Source organism: Coregonus clupeaformis, unplaced genomic scaffold, assembly GCF_020615455.1.
Source record: "Coregonus clupeaformis isolate EN_2021a unplaced genomic scaffold, ASM2061545v1 scaf0092, whole genome shotgun sequence".
Lineage (NCBI taxonomy): Eukaryota > Metazoa > Chordata > Actinopteri > Salmoniformes > Salmonidae > Coregonus > Coregonus clupeaformis.
The window spans coordinates 517,000-530,587 of NW_025533547.1; the positions used below are offsets into that span (position 1 = coordinate 517,000).

Sequence of the window (13,588 nt, forward strand, 5' to 3'; positions counted from 1 at the left end):
GTTCCCAAGTCAAGAACAGACTATGGGAGGCGCACAGTACTACATAGAGCCATGACTACATGGAACTCTATTCCACATCAAGTAACTCATGTCAGCAGTAAAATTTGATTTAAAAAACAGATTAAAATACACCTTATGGAACAGCGGGGACTGTGAAGCAACACAAACATAGACACATGATAAGACACGCACTATACACACACGTACACATGGATTTTGTGTTGTAGATATTTGGTAGTAGAGTAGTGGCCTGAGGGAACACACTTAATATGTTATGAAATCTGTTATGAATGTATTGTAATGTTTTTAAAATGTATAACTGCCTTAAATTTGCTGGACCCTAGGAAGAGTAGCTGTTGCCTTGGCAGCAGCTAATGGGGATCCATAATAAATACAAATACCCCCAAGCCATAAGACTCCTGAACAGCTAATCAAATGGCAACCCGGACTATTTGCATTGACACCCCACCCCCCATTTTTACACTGCTGCTAGTCCATCTATGCATAGTCACTTCACCTCTACCTACATGTACATATTACCTCAACTAACATGTGCCCCCGCACATCGACTCTGTACCGGTACCCCCTGTATATAGCCTCATTACTGTTATTTTATTGTTGCTCTTTAATTCTTTGCTTCTTTCTCTCTCTTTCTTTCTTTCTTCAGTTTATTTTAGTAAATACTTTCTTAACACTTATTTTTCTTAAAACTGCATTGTTGGTTAAGGGCTTGTAAGTAAGCATTTCACTGTAAGGTCTACATACAACAGGTGTGAAACGCTTACTTACTCTTAACCAACAATGCAGTTTTAACATTTACATTTTAGTCATTTAGCAGACGCTCTTATCCAGAGCGACTTGCATGAGCAATTAGGGTCAAGTGCCTTGCTTAAGGGCACATCAACATTTTTCACCTAGTCGGCTCGGGGATTAGAACCAGCGACCTATCGGTTACTGGCACAACGCTCTTACCCACTAAGCTACCTGCCGCCCTGTTTTAAGAATGAAAAACAAAAAATAAAACAAAAAAATACAATATAAAATACAAAATAAAAGTAACAAATAAATAAACAGCAGCAGTAAAAATAACAATAGCGAGGCTATATACAGGGGGTACCGGTACCGAGTCAATGTGCGGGAGCACCGGTTAGTCGAGGTAATTGAGGTAATATGTACATGTAGGTAGAGTTATTAAAGTGACTATGCATAAATAATAAACAGAGAGTAGCAGCAGCGTAAAAGAGGGGGGGGGTCAATGCAAATAGTCTGGGTAGCCATGATTAGCTGTTCAGGAGTCTTATGGCTTGGGGGTAGAAGCTGTTTAGAAGCCTCTTGGACCTAGACTTGGCGCTCCGGTACCGCTTGCCGTGTGGTAGCAGAGAGAACAGCCTATGACTAGGGTGGCTGGAGTCTTTGACCATTTTTAGGGTCTTCCTCTGACACCGCCTGGTATAGAGGTCCTGGATGGCAGGAAGCTTGGCCCCAGTGATGTACTGTGCCGTACGCACTACCCTCTGTAGTGCCTTGCGGTCGGAGGCCAAGCAGTTGCCATACCAGGCGGTGATGCAACCAGTCAGGATGCTCTCGATGGTGCAGCTGTAGAACCTGTTGAGGATCGGAGGACACATGCCAAATCTTTTCAGTCTCCTTAGGGGGAATAGGTTTTGTCGTGCCCTCTTCACAACTGTCTTGGTGTGCTTGGACCATGTTAGTTTGTTGGTGATGTGGACACCAAGGAACTTGAAGCTCTCAACCAGCTCCACTACAGCCCCGTCGATCAGAATGGGGGCGTGCTCGGTCCTCTTCTTTTTCCTGTAGTCCACAATCATCTCCTTTGTCTTGATCACGTTGAGGGAGAGGTTGTAATCCTGGCACCACACGGCCAGGTCTCTGACCTCCTCCCTATAGGCTGTCTCGTCGTTGTCGGTGATCAGGCCTACCACTGTGTGATTCATGACCAGCCTTTCAAAGCACTTCATGGCTACAGACGTGAGTGCTACGGGTCAGTAGTCATTTAGGCAAGTTACCTTAGTGTTCTTGGGCACAGGGACTATGGTGGTCTTTGATGTACCATCTCCTGTCGAATACCTGTTAGACAACTGTATAAAACACATGTGGTCAACCCTCAGTCTGGAGAGATACTGGGTGTGCAGGCTTTTGATCATGCGCTGCTCAAACACTTCAGAGACAGTTTATCAAGGACCGGTTGAGCAGCTAATTTCTAAAATGTGGTTTGTTAGAGGGGAATAAAAGCCTGCACACCCATTAGCTCTCCTGGAGGATGCTAGACCACCCATTAGCTCTCCTGGAGGATGGTTGCCCACCCATTAGCTCTCCTGGAGGATGCTAGACCACCCATTAGCGCTCCTGGAGGATGCTAGACCACCCATTAGCTCTCCTGGAGGATGGTTGCCCACCCATTAGCTCTCCTGGAGGATGCTAGACCACCCATTAGCTCTCCTGGAGGATGGTTGCCCACCCATTAGCTCTCCTGGAGGATGCTAGACCACCAATTAGCTCTCCTGGAGGATGGTTGCCCACCCATTAGCTCTCCTGGAGGATGCTAGACCACCCATTAGCTCTCCTGGAGGATGCTAGACCACCCATTAGCTCTCCTGGAGGATGGTTGCACACCCATTAGCTCTCATTTATATTTAACCTTTATTTAACTAGGCAGTTAAGAAAAAAATCTTATTTACAATGACAGCCTACCCCGGCCAAACCCGGACGACGCTGGGCCAATTGTGTGCCACTCTATGGGACTCCCAATCACGGCTGGATTGTGATACAGCCTAGAATCGAACCAGGGTCTGTAGTGACGCCTCTAGCACTGAGATGCAGTGCCTTAGACCGCTGCGCCACTCGGGAGCCCATGAATAATGGTGGTGGACCACCCTTGATGTATAACATTGCAACAATACAGCCAAATACCTTTTATGACTTTGGAAATGATTCACTCATTCAATATATCAAAGATCAAATGGCTATGGTAGGCTACACATCTTTTTATACAGCTGTAGCCCACAAATGTTCAGGGAATTTACCTTTTCTAGTTCAGTCATATACACTGAGTTTACAAAACATTAAGAACACCTGCTCTTTCCATGACAGACTGACCAGGTGAATCCAGGTGAAAGCTATGATCCCTTATTGATGTCACCTGTTAAATCCACTTCAATCAGTGTAGATGAAGGGGAGGAGACGGGTTAACGAAGGATTTTAAAGCCTTGAGACAATTGAGACTTGGATTGTGTATGTGTGCCATTCAGAGGGTGAATGGGCATGACAAAACATTGAAGTGCCTTTGAACGGGGTATGGTAGTAGAGTGAGTCAAGAACTGCAACGCTGCGTTGTTTTTCACACAACAGTTTCCCGTGTGTATCAAGAAAGGTCCACCACCCAAAGGACAACCAGCCAACTTGACAACTGTGGGAAGCATTGGAGTCAACATGGGCCAGCAATCCTGAGGAATGCTTTCAACACCTTCTAGAGTCCATGCCCCGACGAATTGAGGCTGTTCTGAGGGCAAAAGGAGGGGGGTGCAACTCAATATTAGGAAGGTGTCCTTAATGTTTTGTACACTCTTAGCTACCTTATATCTTAGCTACCTTAGAAATGTTTACTTTGCAGGCTGACTAGCATCTATTGAGTTGCAATGTCCCATATTCTGGATGGCCAAATCAACTGGAAGTATTTACAAAACAGGTTGAAGCCACATAATCCAAAAGAAAGGAGACATCAAAACGTGTTTCTTAAATTTTACTTTTTATTTTATTTTGATTCACATGATTCGATTCACCGTGATTGAACCGAATCACAACGGTGAAGTGAATCATTCGTTTCGTCAAAAATAATTGTTTAAATTAATCATATGAATTGTTCAAAAAAGAAAACTGACGTGACGGAAACATTAAAACTTGCTAATAATAGCTCAACAGTTAACTATACAAGATATGTTTTGAATTGGCTACCTACTAGTTAGTCTGATCTCTATCATAGTTTATAGGCTAAGCCTACCTGCTCTACTGTGATGGTCTGCCTCTCCTTGACCAACGGCCCACTCATCCCAAACGCAGCCAGGTGATGCTCCCAAACGCATGCAGGTGTTGCCCCCAAACGCATGCAGGTGATGCTCCCAAACGCATGCAGGTGATGCTCCCAAACGCAGGCAGGTGATGCTCCCAAACGCAGGCAAGCAACACTGAAGCATGCATGAGAGCACCAGCTGTTCCGGATGACTATGTGATCACACTCTCTGTAGCCGATGTGAGTAAGACTTTTAAGCAGGTCAACATTCACAAGGCTGCAGGGCCAGACGGATTACCAGGACGTGTACTCCGAGCATGTGCTGACCAACTGGCAAGTGTCTTCACTGACATTTTCAACATGTCCCTGACTGAGTCTGTAATACCAACATGTTTCAAGCAGACTACCATAGTCCCCGTGCCCAAGAACTCTAAGATAACCTGCCTAAATGACTACCGACCCGTAGCACTGACGTCTGTAGCCATGAAGTGCTTTGAAAGACTGATCATGGCTCACATCAACAGCATAATCCCAGAAACCCTAGACCCACTCCAATTTGCATACCACCCCAACAGATCCACAGATGATGCAATCTCTATCGCACTCCACACTGCCCTTTCCCACCTGGACAAGAGGAACACCTACGTGAGAATGCTATTCATTGACTACAGCTCAGCATTCAACACCATAGTGCCCTCTAAGATCATCACTAAGCTAAGGATCCTGGGACTAAACACCTCCCTCTGCAACTGGATCCTGGACTTCCTGACGGGCCGCCCCCAGGTGGTAAGGGTAGGTAACAACACATCTGCCACACTGATCCTCAACACGGGGGCCCCTCAGGGGTGCGTGCTCAGTCCCCTCCTGTACTCCCTGTTCACCCGATGACTGCATGGCCAGGCACGACTCCAACACCATCATTAAGTTTGCCGACGACACAACAGTGGTAGGCCTGATCACCGACAACGATGAGACAGCCTATAGGGAGGAGGTCAGAGATCTGGCCGTGTGGTGCCAGGACAACAACCTCTCCCTCAACGTGACCAAGACAAAGGAGATGATTGTGGACTACAGGAAAAAAAAAGAGGACTGAGCACGCCCCCATTCTCATCGACGGGGCTGTAGTGGAACAGGTTGAGAGCTTCAAGTTCCTTGGTGTCCACATAACCAACAAACTATCATGGTCCAAACACACCAAGACAGTCGTGAAGAGGGCACGACAAAGCCTATTCCCCCTCAGGAGACTAAAAAGATTTGGCATGGGTCCTCAGATCCTCAAAAAATTCTACAGCTGCACCATCGAGAGCATCCTGACTGGTTGCATCACCGCCTGGTATGGCAACTGCTTGGCCTCCGACCGCAAGGCACTACAGAGGGTAGTGCGTACGGCCCAGTACATCACTGGGGCAAAGCTTCCTGCCATCCAGGACCTCTATACCAGGCGGTGTCAGAGGAAGGCCCTCAAAATTGTCAAAGACTCCAGCCACCCTAGTCATAGACTGTTCTCTCTGCTACCGCACGGCAAGCGGTACCGGAGTGTCAAGTCTAGGTCCAAAAGACTTCTCAACAGCTTCTACCCCCAAGCCATAAGACTCCTGAACAGCTAATCATGGCTACCCGGACTATTTGCACTGCCCCCCCACCCCATCCTTTTTACGCTGCTGCTACTCTGTTAAGTATTTATGCATAGTCACTTTAACTCTACCCACATGTACATATTACCTCAACTACCTCAACTAGCCGGTGCCCCCGCACATTGACTCTGCAACGGTACCCCCCTGTATATATAGCCTCCCTACTGTCACTTTATTTTACTTCTGCTCTTTTATTTCTCAACACTTTTTTTGTTGTTGTTTTATTTTTAGCCAGGTGATGCTCCCAAACACAGCCAGGTGATGCTCCCAAACACAGCCAGGTGATGCTCCCAAACGCAGCCAGGTGATGCTTCCAAACACAGCCAGGTGATGCTCCCAAACACAGCCAGGTGATGCTCCCAAACACAGCCAGGTGATGCTCCCAAACACAGCCAGGTGATGCTCCCAAACACAGCCAGGTGATGCTCCCAAACACAGCCAGGTGATGCTCCCAAACACAGCCAGGTGATGCTCCCAAACACAGCCGACCTAAAGTGTCATTCCCATCCTGGCTGATATGTTGATTTGTATTTGATTGATCAAATATTTGTAAAAATGTGCCTAACTAAATTTCATTAAGTGAAAATATGAAAACACCATTTCAAAATTCCATGACCATGGTGTTACACACTGTTTAGTGCTAACAGTCATTTAAAACAGGAAAAATGTAGGTAAGTTTATAGGTGTGTGTTGGTTGGTATGCTGAGGGAGGTGATTGGTGTAATGTAAGGTTAGAGAGGTGGGATGGAGGTGGAGGTGTTTAGAGGGGTGGGATGGAGGTGTTTAGAGAGGTGGGATGGAGGTGGAGGTGGTTAGAGAGGTGGGATGGAGGTGGAGGTGTTTAGAGAGGTGGGATGGAGGTGGAGGTGTTTAGAGAGGTGGGATGGAGGTGGTTAGAGAGGTGGGATGGAGGTGGAGGTGGTTAGAGAGGTGGGATGGAGGTGGAGGTGGTTAGAGAGGTGGGCTGCAGGTGGAGGTGGTTAGAGAGGTGGGATGGAGGTGGAGGTGGTTAGAGAGGTGGGATGGAGGTGGTTAGAGAGGTGGGATGGAGGTGGAGGTGATTAGAGAGGTGGGATGGAGGTGGAGGTGTTTAGAGAGGTGGGGTGGAGGTGGAGGTGGTTAGAGAGGTGGGCTGGAGGTGGAGGTGGTTAGAGAGGTGGGGTGGAGGTGGTTAGAGAGGTGGGATGGAGGTGGAGGTGGTTAGAGAGGTGGGATGGAGGTGGTTAGAGAGGTGGGATGGAGGTGGTTAGAGAGGTGGGATGGAGGTGGTTAGAGAGGTGGGATGGAGGTGGTTAGAGAGGTGGGATGGAGGTGGAGGTGTTTAGAGAGGTGGGATGGAGGTGGTTAGAGAGGTGGGATGGAGGTGGAGGTGTTTAGAGAGGTGGGATGGAGGTGGAGGTGGTTAGAGAGGTGGGATGGAGGTGGAGGTGGTTAGAGAGGTGGGATGGAGGTGGTTAGAGAGGTGGGATGGAGGTGGTTAGAGAGGTGGGATGGAGGTGGTTAGAGAGGTGGGATGGAGGTGGTTAGAGAGGTGGGATGGAGGTGGAGGTGTTTAGAGAGGTGGGATGGAGGTGGTTAGAGAGGTGGGATGGAGGTGGAGGTGTTTAGAGAGGTGGGATGGAGGTGGAGGTGTTTAGAGAGGTGGGATGGAGGTGGAGGTGGTTAGAGAGGTGGGATGGAGGTGGAGGTGTTTAGAGAGGTGGGATGGAGGTGGAGGTGGTTAGAGAGGTGGGATGGAGGTGGAGGTGGTTAGAGAGGTGGGATGGAGGTGGAGGTGGTTAGAGAGGTGGGATGGAGGTGGAGGTGTTTAGAGAGGTGGGATGGAGGTGGAGGTGGTTAGAGAGGTGGGATGGAGGTGGAGGTGGTTAGAGAGGTGGGATGGAGGTGGTTAGAGCGGTGGGATGGAGGGGGTTAGAGAGGTGGGATGGAGGTGGTTAGAGAGGTGGTTAGAGAGGTGGGATGGAGGTGGTTAGAGAGGTGGGATGGAGGTGGTTAGAGAGGTGGGATGGAGGTGGTTAGAGAGGTGGGATGGAGGTGGTTAGAGAGGTGGGATGGAGGTGGTTAGAGAGGTGGGATGGAGGTGGTTAGAGAGGTGGGATGGAGGTGGTTAGAGAGGTGGGATGGAGGTGGTTAGAGAGGTGGGATGGAGGTGGTTAGAGAGGTGGGATGGAGGTGGTTAGAGAGGTGGGATGGAGGTGGTTAGAGAGGTGGGATGGAGGTGGTTAGAGAGGTGGGATGGAGGTGGTTAGAGAGGTGGGATGGAGGTGGTTAGAGAGGTGGGATGGAGGTGGAGGTGGTTAGAGAGGTGGGATGGAGGTGGAGGTGGTTAGAGAGGTGGGATGGAGGTGGAGGTGGGATGGAGGTGGTTAGAGAGGTGGGATGGAGGTGGAGGTGGTTAGAGAGGTGGGATGGAGGTGGAGGTGGTTAGAGAGGTGGGATGGAGGTGGTTAGAGAGGTGGGATGGAGGTGGTTAGAGAGGTGGGATGGAGGTGGTTAGAGAGGTGGGATGGAGGTGGAGGTGGTTAGAGAGGTGGGATGGAGGTGGTTAGAGAGGTGGGATGGAGGTGGTTAGAGAGGTGGGATGGAGGTGGTTAGAGAGGTGGGATGGAGGTGGAGGTGGTTAGAGAGGTGGGATGGAGGTGGAGGTGGTTAGAGAGGTGGGATGGAGGTGGAGGTGGGATGGAGGTGGTTAGAGAGGTGGGATGGAGGTGGAGGTGGTTAGAGAGGTGGGATGGAGGTGGAGGTGGTTAGAGAGGTGGGATGCAGTCAAGTTTACCTGTAGAGACCACAGTGCTGAGACAGTCCTGTTGACCCCCTGACAGCCTGGTATCCGCAGCGTTCTGGAGCACCTTGGGCTTCCTCTTGCTGCCAGGTTTAGGCCCTCTCTTCTTGTGAGGCCTGGGAGTCAGCTGTGAGTTAGAGGTTGGAGCCGTACCGTTCTGAGCTGCTGCCTCCGCTACAGCCTTCAGCAGGGCGATGGTCTCACTCTTGGGGCGTCGCCCCCGCACCCCCTTCCTGACAGGCAGTGGGGGCAGGGGGGTGGGAAGCCGGTAGAGCGCCGGCATGGAGCGTCGGCTAGGCTTGGAGGGGATCTGGGATGCTGGTAGGACCTGCAGGTTCTTTGGCAGGGTGACTGCAAAAACAACAACCACCACCACCACATGGCAGAATGAGCGAAAGAGAGACACCTCCAGGACCCTGAAAAACTTCATATGGCTTTGGGAAAACTGGGACGGAAGAGCAGAAACCAGGGGAGGGGCTGGGGAGGGAGGGGCTGGGGAGGGAGGGGCTGGGGAGGGAGGGGAGGGGGGGAGGGGCTGGGGAGGGAGGGGCTGGGGAGGGAGGGGCTGGGGAGGGAGGGGCTGGGGAGGGAGGGGCTGGGGGGGAGGGGCTGGGGAGGGAGGGGCTGGGGAGGCCTGGCAAGGGATGAGGAAAGACAGCTGCAGAGGGGGTAGAACATAGAGCTACTGACACGGAGGAGGGATACGCTGGACTACAGCCTCTATACTGACACGGAGGAGGGATACGCTGGACTACAGCCTCTATACTGACACGGAGGAGGGATACGCTGGACTACAGCCTCTATACTGACACGGAGGAGGGATACGCTGGACTACAGCCTCTATACTGGCTGAGAGAGGAGGGATACGCTGGACTACAGCCTCTATACTGACACGGAGGAGGGATACGCTGGACTACAGCCTCTATACTGACACGGAGGAGGGATACGCTGGACTACAGCCTCTATACTGACACGGAGGAGGGATACGCTGGACTACAGCCTCTATACTGACACGGAGGAGGGATACGCTGGACTACAGCCTCTATACTGGCTGAGAGAGGAGGGATACGCTGGACTACAGCCTCTATACTGACACGGAGGAGGGATACGCTGGACTACAGCCTCTATACTGACACGGAGGAGGGATACGCTGGACTACAGCCTCTATACTGGCACGGAGGAGGGATACGCTGGACTACAGCCTCTATACTGACACGGAGGAGGGATACGCTGGACTACAGCCTCTATACTGGCACGGAGGAGGGATACGCTGGACTACAGCCTCTATACTGACACGGAGGAGGGATACGCTGGACTACAGCCTCTATACTGACACGGAGGAGGGATACGCTGGACTACAGCCTCTATACTGACACGGAGGAGGGATACGCTGGACTACAGCCTCTATACTGACACGGAGGAGGGATACGCTGGACTACAGCCTCTATACTGACACGGAGGAGGGATACGCTGGACTACAGCCTCTATACTGACACGGAGGAGGGATACGCTGGACTACAGCCTCTATACTGACACGGAGGAGGGATACACTGGACTACAGCCTCTATACTGACACGGAGGAGGGATACGCTGGACTACAGCCTCTATACTGACACGGAGGAGGGATACGCTGGACTACAGCCTCTATACTGGCTGAGAGAGGAGAGGAGGGATACGCTGGACTACAGCCTCTATACTGACACGGAGGAGGGATACGCTGGACTACAGCCTCTATACTGACACGGAGGAGGGATACGCTGGACTACAGCCTCTATACTGGCTGAGAGAGGAGAGGAGGGATACGCTGGACTACAGCCTCTATACTGACACGGAGGAGGGTTACGCTGGACTACAGCCTCTATACTGGCTGAGAGAGGAGAGGAGGGATACGCTGGACTACAGCCTCTATACTGACACGGAGGAGGGATACGCTGGACTACAGCCTCTATACTGACACGGAGGAGGGATACGCTGGACTACAGCCTCTATACTGACACGGAGGAGGGATACGCTGGACTACAGCCTCTATACTGACACGGAGGAGGGATACACTGGACTACAGCCTCTATACTGACACGGAGGAGGGATACGCTGGACTACAGCCTCTATACTGACACGGAGGAGGGTTACGCTGGACTACAGCCTCTATACTGGCTGAGAGAGGAGAGGAGGGATACGCTGGACTACAGCCTCTATACTGACACGGAGGAGGGATACGCTGGACTACAGCCTCTATACTGACACGGAGGAGGGATACGCTGGACTACAGCCTCTATACTGACACGGAGGAGGGATACGCTGGACTACAGCCTCTATACTGACACGGAGGAGGGATACACTGGACTACAGCCTCTATACTGACACGGGAGGAGGGATACGCTGGACTACAGCCTCTATACTGACACGGGAGGAGGGATACGCTGGACTACAGCCTCTATACTGACACGGAGGAGGGATACGCTGGACTACAGCCTCTATACTGACACGGAGGAGGGATACGCTGGACTACAGCCTCTATACTGACACGGAGGAGGGATACACTGGACTACAGCCTCTATACTGGCTGAGAGAGGAGGGATACACTGGACTACAGCCTCTATACTGGCTGAGAGAGGAGGGATACGCTGGACTACAGCCTCTATACTGACACGGAGGAGGGATACGCTGGACTACAGCCTCTATACTGACACGGAGGAGGGATACACTGGACTACAGCCTCTATACTGACACGGAGGAGGGATACGCTGGACTACAGCCTCTATACTGACACGGAGGAGGGATACGCTGGACTACAGCCTCTATACTGACACGGAGGAGGGATACGCTGGACTACAGCCTCTATACTGACACGGAGGAGGGATACGCTGGACTACAGCCTCTATACTGACACGGAGGAGGGATACACTGGACTACAGCCTCTATACTGACACGGAGGAGGGATACGCTGGACTACAGCCTCTATACTGACACGGAGGAGGGATACGCTGGACTACAGCCTCTATACTGACACGGAGGAGGGATACGCTGGACTACAGCCTCTATACTGACACGGAGGAGGGATACGCTGGACTACAGCCTCTATACTGACACGGAGGAGGGATACACTGGACTACAGCCTCTATACTGACACGGAGGAGGGATACACTGGACTACAGCCTCTATACTGACACGGAGGAGGGATACGCTGGACTACAGCCTCTATACTGACACGGAGGAGGGATACGCTGGACTACAGCCTCTATACTGACACGGAGGAGGGATACGCTGGACTACAGCCTCTATACTGACACGGAGGAGGGATACGCTGGACTACAGCCTCTATACTGACACGGAGGAGGGATACGCTGGACTACAGCCTCTATACTGACACGGAGGAGGGATACGCTGGACTACAGCCTCTATACTGACACGGAGGAGGGATACGCTGGACTACAGCCTCTATACTGACACGGAGGAGGGATACGCTGGACTACAGCCTCTATACTGACACGGAGGAGGGATACACTGGACTACAGCCTCTATACTGACACGGAGGAGGGATACGCTGGACTACAGCCTCTATACTGACACGGAGGAGGGATACGCTGGACTACAGCCTCTATACTGACACGGAGGAGGGATACGCTGGACTACAGCCTCTATACTGACACGGAGGCGGGATACGCTGGACTACAGCCTCTATACTGACACGGAGGAGGGATACACTGGACTACAGCCTCTATACTGACACGGAGGAGGGATACGCTGGACTACAGCCTCTATACTGGCTGAGAGAGGAGAGGAGGGATACGCTGGACTACAGCCTCTATACTGACACGGAGGAGGGTTACGCTGGACTACAGCCTCTATACTGACACGGAGGAGGGTTACGCTGGACTACAGCCTCTATACTGGCTGAGAGAGGAGAGGAGGGATACGCTGGACTACAGCCTCTATACTGACACGGAGGAGGGATACACTGGACTACAGCCTCTATACTGACACGGAGGAGGGATACGCTGGACTACAGCCTCTATACTGACACGGAGGAGGGATACGCTGGACTACAGCCTCTATACTGACACGGAGGAGGGATACGCTGGACTACAGCCTCTATACTGGCTGAGAGAGGAGAGGAGGGATACGCTGGACTACAGCCTCTATACTGACACGGAGGAGGGATACACTGGACTACAGCCTCTATACTGACACGGAGGAGGGATACGCTGGACTACAGCCTCTATACTGACACGGAGGAGGGATACGCTGGACTACAGCCTCTATACTGACACGGAGGAGGGATACGCTGGACTACAGCCTCTATACTGACACGGAGGAGGGATACGCTGGACTACAGCCTCTATACTGACAAGGAGGAGGGATACGCTGGACTACAGCCTCTATACTGACACGGAGGAGGGATACGCTGGACTACAGCCTCTATACTGACACGGAGGAGGGATACACTGGACTACAGCCTCTATACTGACACGGAGGAGGGATACGCTGGACTACAGCCTCTATACTGACACGGAGGAGGGTTACGCTGGACTACAGCCTCTATAATGGCTGAGAGAGGAGAGGAGGGATACGCTGGACTACAGCCTCTATACTGACACGGAGGAGGGATACACTGGACTACAGCCTCTATACTGACACGGAGGAGGGATACGCTGGACTACAGCCTCTATACTGACACGGAGGAGGGATACGCTGGACTACAGCCTCTATACTGACACGGAGGAGGGATACGCTGGACTACAGCCTCTATACTGGCTGAGAGAGGAGAGGAGGGATACGCTGGACTACAGCCTCTATACTGACACGGAGGAGGGATACACTGGACTACAGCCTCTATACTGACACGGAGGAGGGATACGCTGGACTACAGCCTCTATACTGACACGGAGGAGGGATACACTGGACTACAGCCTCTATACTGACACGGAGGAGGGATACGCTGGACTACAGCCTCTATACTGACACGGAGGAGGGATACACTGGACTACAGCCTCTATACTGGCTGAGAGGAGGGATACGCTGGACTACAGCCTCTATACTGACACGGAGGAGGGATACGCTGGACTACAGCCTCTATACTGACACGGAGGAGGGATACGCTGGACTACAGCCTCTATACTGACACGGAGGAGGGATACGCTGGAC

At 51.7% G+C, this 13,588-nt stretch overlaps 1 protein-coding gene across 5 annotated transcripts in view; it reads right to left on the reverse strand.

Annotated features, from left to right (window-relative positions):
• LOC121534199 (sex comb on midleg-like protein 2) overlaps positions 1 to 13,588 on the reverse strand; it is a 101,193-nt gene that overhangs the window by 23,147 nt on the left and 64,458 nt on the right. For all 5 annotated transcript variants that reach the window (XM_041840757.2, XM_041840760.2, XM_041840755.2 and 2 more), the window contains one exon: positions 8,438 to 8,794. In XM_041840757.2, the coding sequence (XP_041696691.1) occupies positions 8,438 to 8,794 (357 nt within the window). The remainder of the gene's footprint in view (positions 1 to 8,437; positions 8,795 to 13,588) is intronic.